A 15,719-nucleotide genomic window follows, 5' to 3' on the forward strand; every position below is an offset into this window, starting at 1 on the left:
TGCTTCTAGTTTCGACAATGCAGTAATATCCAAGGAGTAATCTAACCTAACAATTTCACAACAACTACCTTATACACACACAAGTGTAAAGGAATGAATAAGAATATGTAAATGAAAAAATATGAGTGATGGTATAGAACAGCATAGACAAGATGCAGTAGATGGTATAGAGTACAGTATATACATATGAGATGAGTAATGTAGGGTATGTAAACATTATATAAAGTGGCATTGTTTCTTATCCTGATTAAATGTTTAATTAAAAAAAAAAATTAAAGGCCCAGGTTGCACAGGTTATGTTTCTGCATTTATTTGACACTACTCAATATAACAACTGACTGGATACATTTACCCTACATTACCAAAAGTATGTGGACTCCTGCTCTTCGAATATCTAATTCTAGTCTAGTTCTATCTAGTTCTTCCACACCAATCTTGACAAACCATTTCTGCATGGATCTTTCTGTGGGTTCAAGATTATCCTGATTTTCTGCATCAAAACTATATTAATCTCTGCCTTTCGAATTTTAAAAACGCAAAATCAACATTTAATCCTGATTTCAAGGTCAGATTGGATTACCGAATCCTTATCCGGAAGTTCAGAATGTAATTTTTTCGTTTTTAAATAACAAATTCTAAAATTTAATCGAATTTGATTGCTAAAATAAACTGGGCCCTGATGACTGCCTCTTATTGCCCTCTTCCCTGTTTTTACCCCCCTCTCCTAATTTACAGGGCAGGTGCATTAGCTTCACCCGGGTGAAATCCTACCCGGCTCCTCGTTATCCAATCTACCACCAGCCCTCAACGCCAATCTACAGTCTCCCTCACACCTACAGTCACGCTTCCTCACATGGCAACCTCTCCCACATGCCCCCCTCTCCCACCTCCACTCTTCCACCCCTGCCATCCACTCCCCCTCCGTCCTGCATCACCCCACCTCCTTACACCCCCCATCCAAACCAAGCTCTGCCCCCAACTTCTGTAAGTCCTCCCCTACCTGCTGCTTCACCCAACCCTCCACCTGTTTTTTCTCAGGCCCCACCCTCATGCAGAGCCCCTCCCCCTTCCCGCCCTCCCCCACACCCATCTGACCAATTTCTCTGAGGAAAAAGAAAGGAAGGCCAATGCATCTGTTAAAGAACTGAGCTGCAAGGACCCTGAGGGCCCCTGAAAATGTCCCGAATACTGTGCCTTTCTCTTCTCCACCAATCCAAACCACTATCAACAGATTGACAGGCAGGACAGCAAGTCCAGCTCTACTTCACTCAACGGTTCAGAGAGAAGCTGAGCAATTGATCTGTAAAACAAAGTTCATTAGATTTTCCATGTTCTCTATTCTAACTGATCAGGAAGTTGTATAATTTTGTACTGTAAGACTCACAAGACTACAGTGAAGTTAATACCAACTTTACTGCTTTGCTTAATCAATGGAAACAGAATATTGACATCTTTAGCAGAAGGGATAAATAAAGTATTTCACAAGTTAAAAGATCAATGGCTCAGCTTTTAACTCTGTCTATTATGTGTTATATAGATACATCTTACATGTTGATTGATACAAACCTATGTGTATTATGGATGAATCACGGAATTATAAAAAATAAAAAAAACAATCAATAAGTATATTGCAAGGAATGACAAACATGTCAAACACATTAGCAATGAGGAAAACCTCTGACTGGGGAAGAACGGATTACTTTAGTTGCTTGTTTACACAGAAATCATGTGAAGAGTTTTTAAAGCCAAAGGAATGAAAAGCATGTCCTGTGGACTGTTAAATGCACAATACGTGATTTCAACAGCCGGATCCTGCTACTTGAGCTGATGGATGGAGTTTATTGATATTTTGAACCTTTACATTGTTACAAAAAACACTAGCAACCTTAGATATTGGGTTATGACAGTTGTACTGAGCTCATACGACATTATTGTAATATATGTCATTAATTCAAATTACCATTGGAAATCTCCAAATCTGACAGATTATGCCTTTAAAATCAGCATGGCTGACCAACCATTGGCCAAATCAGGGACCAGCCAGAGCACACTGACCTTTTGACATGACCTTTGGCTGTTGTTAAATGGGGAATTTTAGTTGTGTAACCATTCCTACAGCAGAACTAGGAATGAGGATCTCTGTGAATCCACTAGGGTCTAATTCCATTTCCAATCCAGATAAGTGTGTATTGAATGTGCTTACTGAGTACCTCCAATTAATGTATAGAATGTACAGAATGTATCCAAAACCAGCAATGCCTTTTTTTTCAGATTGTAATAAAATTGAATTTCAGAACAAAGATGGCCTGTTATGTCATTCATTATCACTTTTGCTGATAAGCTTCACCTATATTCTAGAACTAACCAAAATTACATACTGCTTGAGAGCAGAGTAGACAGAAAGTTGAGGAAAAGTAAGGACACTGTAGGTTATTTCATGCGGAGTACTTAACGTCAAACAGAATGCGTCTCAGAGGAAATAGCTAGACATGAATAATGCATTGAGAAGTCTGTACTGGGTTTGAGGTGAGACTGATAAATCAGTAAATAGCCACTGTACAATGAGCTTTATGTGTTTGTAATATAATTTTAGATGAACTCTCATGTTATCTCCCGCTGCTCTCCCAGTTCATCTTCCCTGGCCCAGATAGACACACAAGAGGTGCGTTCAGTACAACAAAACAGAAACTGTACTGTACTGATCGACCAGTTGAAAAACTGTGTGATTATGGTGGCTTAGAGGGTTAATGTGTATGTGGTGTGCTGCACACAAGTTTTGAAATTTCAAATGGTCACATCCATACGGATCAGGCCATACCCACCAAACAGAAGCAAACATACTTCAAAGACTGTTGAAGAATGGTGAGCACCATTTGAAAGTGGTTTTCCTTTAACTTTCTACCTGGGCTTTGCCCCTTTCATATTTATTTTGATCCTGACAAACTCCCCAGTTCCTGCCAATGACAAGCATATCCATAACATGATGCTGCCACCACAATATTTCAAAATAGAGAGGGCTTCACGTTGTGTTTTGTCGTATTTGATTTGACCCAAACCTGTAGTTTTTGATTTAGAATGGATAACAGAACGGAAAATTTGTAATGGAATTTAACACAGGCTCCTTCTTTTCACTTTATCATACAGGCCAGTAATGTGGAGTGAATGCAATGTTTTTGATCCCTTTGTATTCAAGTATTGTGGTGGCAGCATCATGTTATGGGTATGCTTGTCACTGGCATATACTGAAGTGTGATAGAAATATGAAATGAGAACAGAGCCCAGGTAAAAAGTTAAAAGCCTTCCTCTTCTGAAAATCAAACCCTGGGATAGTTTTATTTTTGAGCATGGCAATTACACACATTTGAATGCCAAAAACACACTAGAATGGCTTTCCAAGGGGTGTTGCGTGTTTGTGAATGGTCCAGTCTCAGTCCTGACTTAAATCAGCTTAAAAATCAGAAACAAAGCTTGAACATTGTTGTCCATCACTGATTCCCATCCAAATTTACTGAGCTTCAGCAATTTTGACCACTAAAAAGTGATATACAGTATGTTGTACAAGGTTGGAAGAATCTTTTTCAAAAGGATTCACAGCTGTTATGGCAGCCAAAGTGCGTATGTGAAGATATACGCAATTGATACATCCTCATTTTGTATTATGTTAGTCATTTAAAAAAAAAGTTATATATTTTTTTCCATTAGTTTATGTAGATCGATAGGAATACAACATGTAATTTAATCCATTTTATGATTACATTTTGAGGCAGCAACATGTGAAGACTGTGCAAGGGGTATGCAGACTTTCATTAGCGACTGTACTGTATATCCTTAATACCTCTGGATATAACCACCATCTGCCAAGACCCGGTGCAGTGTTCCTGCCAGCACAGAGACGATACACCTGCTCTATAAGATTCATGCCCCAAGCTACCTATGCTTAGAACACTTCCTGGATGCTGACCAAGTCATTTGCTTGAGTTAGCCACTGTTAACTCCTTAAGGCTAAATAGAAAATGCTTATCCAAATTTTTCCCAGACATGACACTGTGCAAATCTTATTAGTAACCCTAACATGTAATCCATATTGCTTTAGTCCTCAACTGGCAGCTTCATTAAATAGTACCCGCAAAACACCAATCTCAACGTCAACAGTGAAGAGGCGACTCCAGGATGATGGCCTTCTAGGTAGAGTTGTAAAGAAAAAGCCATATCTCAGACTGGCCAATAAAAAGAAAAGATTAAGATGGGAAAAATGAACACAGACACTGGACAGAGGAACTCTGCCTAGAAGGCCAGCATCCCGGAGTCGCCTCTTCACTGTTGACGTTGAGACTGGTGTTTTGCGGGTACTATTTAATGAAGCTGCCAGTTGAGGACTTGTAAGGCGTGTGTTTCTCAAACTAGACACTAATGTACTTGTCCTCTCTCTATTCTGGTTAGAGCCAATTTGCCCTGTTCTGTGAAGTACACAGCATGGTGCGAGATCTTCAGTTTGTTGGCAATTTCTCACATGGAATAGCCTTCATTTCTCAGAACAAGAATAGACTGGCCAGTTTCAGAAGAAAGTACTTTGTTTCTAGCCATTTTGAGCCTGAAAATCGAACCCAACTCGTCTAAAGAAGGCACATTTTATTGCTTTGTTAAATCAGTACAACAGTTTATCTGTGCTAACATAATTGCAAAAGGGTTTTCTAATGCTCAATTAGCCTTTTAAAATAATAAACTTGGATTAGCTAACGCAATGTGCCATTGGAACACAGGCGTGATGGTTCCTGATAATGGGCCTCTGTACGCCTATGTAGATATTCCATTAAAAATCAGCCATTTCCAGCTACAATAGTCATTTACAACATTAACAATGTCAACACTGTATTTCTGATCAATTTTATGTTATTTTAATGGACATAAAATGTGTGTGTAATATATATATATATATACTGTACATACAGTTGAGGTCGGAGGTTGACATACACTTCGTCATTTGGCAAATCGGTTAGGACATCTACTTTGTGCATAACACAAGTAATTTTTCCAACAATTGTTAACAGACATAAGTGAAGTAATCTTTCACTGTAACGCAATTCCAGTGGGTCAGAAGTTTACCTACACTAAGTTGACTGTGCCTTTAAACAGCTTGGAAAATTCCAGAAAATGACGTCATGGCTTTAGAAGCTTCTGATAGGCTAATTGACATCATTTGAGTCAATTGGAGGTGTACCTGTGGATGTATTTCAAGGCCTACCTTCAAACTCAGTGCCTCTTTGCTTGACATTGCTTGACATTATGGGAAAATCCAAATATATCCGCCAGGACCTCAGAAACAAAATTGTAGACCTCCACAAGTCTGGTTCATCCTTGGGGGCAATTTCCAAACGACTGACGGTACCACGTTCATCTGTACAAAAATAGTACGCAAGTATAAACACCATGGGACCACACAGCCTTCATACCGCTCAGGAAGGAAACGCGTTCTGTCTCCTAGAGATGAACGTACTTTGGTGCAAAAAGTGCAAATCAATCCCAGAACAACAGCAAAGGACCTTGTGAAGATGCTGGAGGAAACAGGTACAAAAGTATCTATATCCACAGTAAAACGAGTCCTATATCGACATAACCTGAAAGGCCGCTCAGCAAGGAAGAAGCCACTTTTCCAAAACCGCCATAAAAAAGCCAGACTACGGTTTGCAACTGCACATGGGGACAAAGATCGTACTTTGTGGAGAAATGTCCTCTGGTCTGATGAAACAAAAATAGAACCATTTGGCCATAATGACCATTGTTATGTTTGGAGGAAAAAGGGGGAGGCTTGCAAGCCGAAGAACACCATCCCAAACGTGAAGCACGAGGGTGGCAGCAACATGTTGTGGGGGTGCTTTGCTGCAGGAGAGACTGGTGCACTTCACAAAATAGGTGGTATCATGAGGAGGAAAATTATGTGGATATATTGAAGCAACATCTCCAGACATCAGTCAGGAATTTATAGCTTGGTTGCAAATGGGTCTTTAAATGGACAATGATCCCAAGCATACTTCCAAAGTTGTAGCAAAATGGCTTAAGGACAACATAGTCAAGGTATTGGAGTGGCCATCACAAAGACGTGACCTCAATCCTATAGAAAATTTGTGGGCAGAACTAAAAAAGTGTGTGCAAGGAAGGAGGCCAACAAACCTGACTCAGTTACACCAGCTCTGTCAGGAGGAATGAGACAAAATTCACCCAACTTATTGTGGGAAGCTTGTGGAAGGCTACCAGAAACATTTGACCGAAGTTAAACAATTTAAAAGGCAATGCTACCAAATACTAATTGAGTTTATGTAAACTTCTGACCCACAGGGAATGTGATGAAAGAAATAAATGCTGGAATAAATAATTCTCTCTACTATTATTTCACATTCTTAAAATAAAGTGGTGATCCTAACTGACCTAAGACACTGAATTTCTACTAGATTTAATATCAGGAATTGTGAAAAACTGAGTTTAAATGTAATTTGGCTAAGGTGTATGTAAACTTCCGACTTCATCTGTACAACTGGTCTACTGTTACATGTGAGCCCCAATTGTCATAAAAATGTAATTCCACATAACAGTCCCAATTTATACACAGGTCTATACCTGTACTTCAGGGCCAAATTACACACGGTACCTAAAGTCCGCACCTGTGCTTGAATCCAATTAGTCAACTTAGCCTGGCCTGAGCCGGAATACTCAAACTGTAAACCAGGTCTACCCCTGCACCTCAGCTCAAGTACAAACCAGGTTTACACCTTTGATTGAGTCCCAATACTAATTTAAACCAGATCTACACCTCCATATCTCAGCCCAAATACCCATAAAAACCAGGTCTACACCTGTGGCTATGTCCCAGTACTCTGATAAACCAGGTCTATCCTTGTGAAAGAGATACTAAACACACCTATTTACATTATATATTTCAGTTATATTACACTAATTGAGTGTATGGGTCTACACATGGCCAATTCTCCCTGAAATAACACAATATGACATTTACAATTAAAATCATTGATTTAAATATGTGTTTGGCTAATGGATAATGGTAAAATCATCTACAAGATCATCTTGAACATGTATATCCATTATCTAACTCAACTTCAATCTATTGAAAAATAAATAATCTGCTATGAATTTAGAGCCACTATATTTTCCCATTGGTCACACATGTGACCAATAAGATATTTTCATATACCACGAGCATCAGGGGTGCAATGTATCAAAAATGAAGGCACATATGTAAACTAGACCCTTTAAAAATGACAGGTACAAGGACAATATTTGAACATTTCAACAATGTATTTGATTTTTTAAACAGTTGAATACAGACTTCGAGTACCAAATGTTTCTGTAAAAGTACACCTTGTAGATGAATGCTTGTGGTCTTGTGACCATTTTGAAAAATCGTATGAAACATCTCTGAATCACACTAGACACATTCATAATATAATACTTATTTTTGATAAGTACAACTTTAACTTCTCTAGAGCCTGTAAAGTACAACATTTACCCCCCCCGATATTGTGACTGATGGGCTTAAAATGGGTTAAATGAGCTATTATAGAAGGACACAGAGACACAATCCTGTCGGGAGTGACCTCATATAGGCATGCCTGTGGCAAATCACAGCGCCAACGGCAACGAGCTAAACTAGGTGGCAGAGGGGCTGGAGGCAGTAAAAGCAAAGGCCAACTATGATGCCATAGAGCCCTGGCAGAGAAGGTTAGGCACTAGACTCACACACCCAAAGGAGCATTGAGCCTCTGGCCTGCCCTTAGATCAACTCCTTCTATGTGACAGACAGGTAGATCTCTCTACTACCGCTATTTCTGTTGCAATGTCCTACATGGCGAGGGTGATGCTGAGAACATCGGAAGCAATCAGAGATATAAAGACTCTTCACTTCCATGGTTGAGAAGGACTACATTTGGTAAAATACCCTTCTGACCGATCACTCTGGATCCAAACAATGACCCAAACAATTGACTCATTAGTGGTAAGAATACCACTTGACAGTGAGTAATCACAAATGTGTAAATAAGCACATTGTTAACATGAATGTTTAATTAGATTGGTAGACATGTAAAGCGACTGAATAATAAGAAACAAGCAGCCTACTACATCATTTCATGAAAAATCCTTCATTCTGTTTACAGCACAGTGTGGATGTTAACAAAGCATTGACCAGTGAGGGTGTTGTTGAACAGTAATCACAGGTGAGAGCATCAGACTGCTGTGCTGTCCTCAACAGCCCCTTCCTATGAATGGAACTTCATAGATCAATACCAGGAATAGACACACATCCAGAGTGAGAGAGATAACGAGAGCATATTAAATCCGTACAGCATTCGTCCAAATGACGCACACAAAGTGAGAGAGAAAAAAATACGGCAACATACGCCATCCACACAGTATTAATGGAATGTGGAAAATGGAAAATGATAGGTCAGAGGTTCCTAATCTGAAGTGCAATGTAAGGCACAACAAGGAAGTCTTTCATTTACGTCATCAATATTATGTGGCATATTATTAAATGTTTTGCCTTTGGGTGGTACATAGAGACTTTTCCTATGGTCTGTAGGGTGAAAAGGTTTGAGAATCATTGCTGTAAGTAGGTTATTATGCATTTTATTATGCATTAAAGGGAAATAGGCGTACAATATACACTGAGCGTACAAAACATTAGGAACATCTGCTCTTTCCATGACACAGGCTGACCGGGGGATTCCAGGTGAAAGCTATGAACCCTTATTGATGTCACATATTACATCCACTTCAATCAGTGGGGAGGAGACATGTGAAAGAAGGATTTTTAAGCCTTGAGACAGGTGAGACATGGATTGTGTATGTGTGCCATTCAGAGGGTGAATGGGCAAGACAAAATATTTAAGTGCCTTTGAACGGGATATGATAGTAGGGTCCAGGTGCACCGGTTTGTGTCAAGAACTGCAATGCTGCTGGGCTTTTCACACAACAGTTTCCCATATGTATCAAGAATTGTCCACCACCCAAAGGACATCCAGCCAACTTGACAACTGTGGGAAGCATTGGAGTAAACATGGGCAGGCATCAATGTTCCCTCAAAAATGTTTAATCGTTGAGCAAATTTCTGCTGAGCGCAAACTTCAATGTGCAAATTCTGTGCAACTTCCGGCGTTTTCTGTGAACACTGACGCTGTCCCCGCTTTAAAAGTTAGTTTTAACAGTGTTCAAGTAGGCTACTGTGGCTATTTGATCATAATGTAGTCCTACAAGAGTGGCCAACCATCAAAAACAATGGGGAAAATGCATCCCATAACATTTTAACATGGAAATAGCCTACAATTCAGCCTACAATAGCAGCCAATGTGTGGTGTTCACTTTGATATCAAAACAAGTGCATCTTCCCATGACCGCTGATGCTGTAAACACAGTCCAGTTCAAAGGATTGGCACTGATACATATATGGCAATGGTCTATTTGCATATAGGCCTACTGCAGCTTTGATTGGTTATGCCGCACTGGTCTATGTAGAGTATGTGCCCGAGTCGTGCCTGTCAATGTAATAGAATCCTGCTCTGATGCGTTCTGTCAACAAACAAAATCTCTTGTAAAGTTAGTTTTGCATACTAAGTCTTGCATATTTTGTTTTGTTTTGAGATGTTGCATTGAAAGTTGCTAATATTGTGTTGATTTGATCACAATTCCCACAGTAAAGGGAAACGGTGATTGTGTTAACAGGGAAAACTAGAAAGTTGCGTGAAGTTCAATCTCGTGCTTCTCTGCGCGCTCTGATATTTCTTGTAGCAGTCCCAGGGAGCTGCGTGCCCGAGCGCAGCTTAGACGGAACATTGGCCAGCATCCCTGTGGAACACTTTCAACATCTTGTAGAGTCAATGCGAATTGAGGCTGTTCTGAGGGGGGGTGGGGGGGGTGCAACTCAATATTAGGAAGGTGTTCCTAATGTTTGGAATACTCAGTGTCAAGCTGCTGTCTGTTGGCCTCCATATAACATTACTGTATGTTAGAGTGCATTTTGATCCATAGTAACTTACCAAGACATTCAAATACAGCATAGAGACTCCTGCTATGGTTATGGACCAAAGCTAAGTATCCTTCACGATAAGCCTTTCCTCTTGCTGTTGACAACAGGTCTTTTTATAAAACATTTAAAGACCTGTTGACCTGTGAAGAAGGAAACTGCGTAAAACAACAGTTAAAAATTATGGAGTAATAGAGGGAGAATATACACGTTTGACAGAGGTCAAATGTCACCAGCTCATCAGGCAAATACTCAACTGATGTAATTTAGAACTACCATAGTATATCAAGTCGAACCATATAAACCCAATGTGATTTACACAACATTAGTATATTATTAACATGGTGTTGAAAACAATGTAAAAAAAATATATATATATACACAGTAAGTATACAAACACAAACCTTTAACAAATAAGACAAAATCCTTTGTTCTTCTTTTCCTTTTACACGGGAGATTTCTCAAATTCAGAAAGGGTAGATTGCCATTAGCACTTTTAAAGTGAAACGATCCTGGACAATCTGTATTTTCAATAAGGTTTTAGCAGTTTGATGTGTCCTGGAAATCCTCATGAAATGCAAATGAAGTGCCGCAATCTACCAGTGTTTCATCTGAAGGCAAATCAGAAAGCTGAGGTAGAACGAGCGTGTAAAAAAACAAGTTGAATATGGGCAAGGTGGAGCAAGTCATGATTAATACTGCAATTGCACAGAAAAACAGTCAGTCTACCTATTACATCCTCAACAGAGGGAGCCAGATTAATCTAGATTGCACACTTACAAGAGGGCTGCTGGGACTGGGTTATGCCCTCCACAGGGGGAAAGAGCAGGGCTGGCCTGGGACAGACTTCCACTGATAACCTCCCCCTTACGTGTAGGCACTAGATGGAGGCCAGCTTTGGCATTTGGTGTGGGGCCAGATATTGAATTTGGGGAGAGGGAAGGGGGGGTCCAGATATCAAGGCTTTCCCTGTTGGCATCTGGGGTGGAAGGGGGCCCTGATGAATGGATCCACTATAGCTCTGCCTCCAATGGTCCAGGAGTGCAGGGGGCCCACAGCCACCGAGCCCACAGCAGCCTGCTGCCCCACACTGGAGACCACTCGGTGGGCTGCGACAGGCTGCTGGGGCAGGGGGACCTCTGAGCACCGGGAGTACCTGGGCTGGGCCTGCCAGATGATGGGCCTAGGGGCAGCAACCGGTGTGAACAGGGCCGTCCCCTGGACACTGGGATGTAAAAGACCATGGGACTGGTGGGTGTTTGGCTGGACCTGGCAGAGGGGCTGTTTGTTGGGCTGTGGAGGGTGGGAGACAGAGACAGCAGCCCCAGCTATCTCATTCCTCTTCCCAAAGGGGGCCTGGAGGAAAGGATCAGATGGCAGAGCAGGCTTGTGGGCCAGAGGGAAAGGGGAGTTGGTAAACACATCTCTCCCTTCTTTCCCTGCAATCCTGAAAGGGGCCTGCAGGAAGATATCAGGGGAGGGGACTGTGTGCTGCTGTGTAGGAGGTGAGAGACACTGGGACTGTTTCTGGCCAGGCTTGATTGGCTGGTCAGAGGACTTAGAAAGCAACGGGTGGGAGTTTGTCTCATCTGGGTACAATGAGGGGGGAATGATGCTGCTGTGGGCAAAGGGAAGTCTCTGTCTGTGCTCCTCTTCAACAGCTGGTCCAGAGCTGTCGGTCCTGGAGGAACCTGGTAGTGTCTCACAGCTGCTAGGTTCCATCTGCAGGTCTGTAGGGTACAGAGAACAACAGTTAGACTGACAGGCTGTTTAAATAAACCAGGATAGTCAACCAACATTCAAGTTCATTTCACATTGTAATGACTAGTTTTGTTATGGTGTGCACAGAATGTGACAGAAAATGATATACAATCTAAACATGATTTGACATACCATTCACATACACTAGTTACTTCTGTAATCGGCACTGAAAATCAAAATGTGTCAATTGAATTTCTGAATGGTAAGTCAAACAAGACCAGACAGGAGAGCAATCTGAAGCTGCCATTGCCCCTCAGAAAGTAGTGTGAGAACAGGGGAGTGGGGAAATCCTTTTCTGAGAACTAGCAAGCTCTAACAGATAAGATATTGATATTTAGAAATAAAACAAAATTGGGCGGGGAATGAACTCAGTAATACTTTAAAAGGTGTAAAACCAAATCGAAGGTGTCAATTTGATAATGGACATACAGGGCCTTCAGAAAGTATTCACACCACTTGACTTTTCACACATTTTGTTGTGTTACAGCCTGAATTTAAAATGGATTACATTTGGATTTTGTGTCACTGATCTACACACATTGTCTTGAGTCAATAAGTATTCGACACTTTTGTTATAGCAAGCCCAAATAAATTCACGAGTAAAGATGTTGTGCAATAATAGTGGTTAACATGATCTTTGAATGACTACTTCATCTTTGTACCCCACACATACAGTTAACTGTAAGGTCCCTCCGTTGAGTAGTGAATTTCAAGCACAGATTCAACAACAAAAGACCAGGGAGATTTTCCAATGTCTCGCAAAGAAGGTCACCTATTGGTAGATGGGTAAAATTAAAGAAGATACTGAATATCCATTGGAGCATGGTGAAGTTATTACTTACACTTTGGATGGTGTATCAATACAAACAGTCACGACAAAGATACAGGCATCCTTCCTAACTCAGTTGCCGGAGAGGAAGGAAATTACTCAGGGATTTCCCCATGAGGCCAATGGTGATTTTAAAACAGTTACAGAGTTGAATGGTTGTGAAAGGAGAAAACTAAGGATGGATCAACAGCATTGTAGTTACTCCACAATACTAACCTAAATGACAGAGAAAACGATTAAACTTGACTATCTAGAGGAAGTAAAAGTCGTAACAAGGTAGCCTGTACAGAAGAAAAAAATATTCCAAAACATGCATCCTGTGTGACACTAAAGTAATACTGCAAAAAATGTGGCAAAGAATTGTTTTTCTTTTTTTCTCCTGAATACAAAGCGTTATGTTTGGGGCAAATCCAACACATCACTGAGTACCAGTCTTCATATTTTCAAGTATGGTGGTGGCTACATCATGTTATGGGTATGCTTGTCATCAAAAAAGACCAGGGAAGTGTTTTTTTGAGGACAAAAACCTAAAGCTAAGCACAGGCAAAATCCTAGGGGAAAACCTGTTTCACTCTGCTTTCCAACAGACATAGGAGCATACCAACCTGCATCACACTGCCTGCTGCTTCTGAAGCTAAGCAGGGTCGTCCCTGGATGGGAGACCAGATGCTGCTGGAAGTGGTGTTCGAGGGCCAGTAGGAGGCACCCTTTCCTCTGGTCTAAAGAAATATCGCAATGCCCCAGGGTAGTGATTGGGGACGTTGCCCTGTGTAGGGTGCTGTCTTTTGGCTGGGACATTAAACGGGTGTCCTGACTCTGTGGTCACAAAAGATCCCATGGCACTTATCGTAGGGGCGTTAAACCCTGGCTAAATTCCCAATCTGACCTTCATACCATCTTGGTCACCTAATCATCCCTGTAACTAATTGACTGTGTTCTCAGTCAAGTTATCAGGTGAAAGTTTTTATTTTATTTTATTTTTTTAAATGTAGCTTTCAGCAAGACTAGAACACGAAGCCAAATATACACTTGAGTTGCTTGCCAAGATAACACTATGCCACTTAGGAACAATTACAGTTTTGCCTTGAAAATGGCTGTGTAGCAATGATCAAACCAAAAGATTCTTCCACTTTGACAAGACAGATTGTGTGTAGATCGATTACAAATCCATTTTAATCCCACTTTGTAAGACAAAATATGGAAAAAGTCAAGGAGTGTGACTTGACTGTGTCCACCTCACTAATAGTCACCAACATAAAAGCTTGACAGTAAGGAATCATAGAAAATATGGAGATGACTATTTTCTGCAAATTGTGATGGCAAGAAATGACACATTTTCAGTGCGGCCCTCCAGACCTCATTGAAGACTGAATGCAGCCCCCGGGGCAAAATGAGTTTGACAACCCTGGGCCAGAGTATGATATTTACAACAAAACCTACTTGAAATGTATTTATACGGACTTAAAATAAATTTACAAAACAATACATGATAAACAAGAGTTATAGAATCAGATATAAATATGAACAGGATGGAGAAAAAAAAACTAGTCGCATTGAACTCAGTGACATTTGATCAAAATATGTTTTGCAAAGGAACAAAATGAAAACAGATGGAAGGAAAATAATTCAATCATCCAAAGGGTTTGTAGGTTCTGTATGCAATTTTCCATGATAATAGTTATATTGATTGTGCCTCTCTTTAATAGTAGGATATAAAAGAAAACTAATTGGTCCACAGTAAGGAAGAGACAGAGGGGCAAGCAGGCAGGCAGGCATGCATTTCCACAGAGGCAGTCTTACCTGTGCAGACAGGGAGCAGACAGAGAGCAGTGTTAGCTTGCAGTTCCAGAAGGGGAGGGTTAATGGGGTTAACCCCAATTTAAAAGAGTTAATATGACATGAGAGCCACCATGGAAATAAGTATGTGTGTGAGTTCTTGTATATGAGTTATCCCTAGCCCCTCTGTCTCAGCCTCCAGTATTTATGCTGCAGTAGTTTGTGTCGGGGGGCTAGGGTCAGTTTGTTATATCTGGAGTACTTCTCCTGTCCTATTCGGTGTCCTGTGTGAATCTAAGTGTGCGTTCTCTAATTCTCTCCTTCTTTCTTTCTCTCTCTCGGAGGACCTGAGCCCTAGGACCATGCCCCAGGACTACCTGACATGATGACTCCTTGCTGTCCCCAGTCCACCTGGCCATGCTGCTGCTCCAGTTTCAACTGACCTGAGCCCTAGGACCATGCCCCAGGACTACCTGACATGATGACTCCTTGCTGTCCCCAGTCCACCTGGCCATGCTGCTGCTCCAGTTTCAACTGTTCTGCCTTACTATTATTCGACCATGCTGGTCATTTATGAACATTTGAACATCTTGGCCATGTTCTGTTATAATCTCCACCCGGCACAGCCAGAAGAGGACTGGCCACCCCACATATGCTCTCTCTAATTCTCTCTTTCTTTCTCTCTCTCGGAGGACCTGAGCCCTAGGACCGTGCCCCAGGACTACCTGACATGATGACTCCTTGCTGTCCCCGGTCCACCTGACTGTGCTGCTGCTCCAGTTTCAACTGTTCTGCCTTGTTATTATTCGACCATGCTGGTCATTTATGAACATTTGAACATCTTGGCCATGTTCTGTTATAATCTCCACCCGGCACAGCCAGAGGACTGAGGACTGGCCACCCCACATAGCCTGGTTCCTCTCTAGGTTTCTTCCTAGGTTTTGGCCTTTCTAGGGAGTTTTTCCTAGCCACCGTGCTTCTACACCTGCATTGCTTGCTGTTTGGGGTTTTAGGCTGGGTTTCTGTACAGCACTTTGAGATATCAGCTGATGTACGAAGGGCTATATAAATAAATTTGATTTGATTTGATCAAAATTCAAAAACTGTGTGAATGTATTCAAAACGAGGATTAGGAATATTTTCCATCATATTTTCTCAAGAAACTATGAAATCCAATCCGAATGTCATCTCCCAAACATGAGTAATTAAACCTCTGTGCATGTGTAAATAAGGTAAAAATAACTAGTGATTAATTTGCAGTACATGATTGAATTGATGGCACTTCAGTAGAAGCGTTTTTTTTTTTAAAGACAACATACAGTT

At 41.1% G+C, this 15,719-nt stretch overlaps 2 protein-coding genes across 12 annotated transcripts in view; one reads left to right on the plus strand and one right to left on the minus strand.

The window, feature by feature from the left end:
* The window catches only part of antxr1b (ANTXR cell adhesion molecule 1b), a 42,099-nt gene extending 39,778 nt beyond the window's left edge, over positions 1 to 2,321 (plus strand). For all 3 annotated transcript variants that reach the window (XM_052525745.1, XM_052525746.1, XM_052525747.1), the window contains exon 19: positions 736 to 2,321. In XM_052525745.1, the coding sequence (XP_052381705.1) occupies positions 736 to 1,107 (372 nt within the window). In that variant the 3' untranslated portion in view covers positions 1,108 to 2,321. The remainder of the gene's footprint in view (positions 1 to 735) is intronic.
* Positions 2,322 to 4,612: 2,291 nt separating this feature from the next.
* Positions 4,613 to 15,719, minus strand: part of LOC118387653 (AP2-associated protein kinase 1-like) — a 34,604-nt gene continuing 23,497 nt past the window's right edge. For all 9 annotated transcript variants that reach the window (XM_052525753.1, XM_052525749.1, XM_052525752.1 and 6 more), the window contains one exon: positions 4,613 to 11,760. In XM_052525753.1, coding sequence (XP_052381713.1) covers positions 10,988 to 11,760 — 773 coding nt within the window. In that variant the 3' untranslated portion in view covers positions 4,613 to 10,987. The remainder of the gene's footprint in view (positions 11,761 to 15,719) is intronic.

The sequence above is a fragment of the Oncorhynchus keta genome, chromosome 9 (assembly GCF_023373465.1).
Source record: "Oncorhynchus keta strain PuntledgeMale-10-30-2019 chromosome 9, Oket_V2, whole genome shotgun sequence".
NCBI lineage: Eukaryota > Metazoa > Chordata > Actinopteri > Salmoniformes > Salmonidae > Oncorhynchus > Oncorhynchus keta.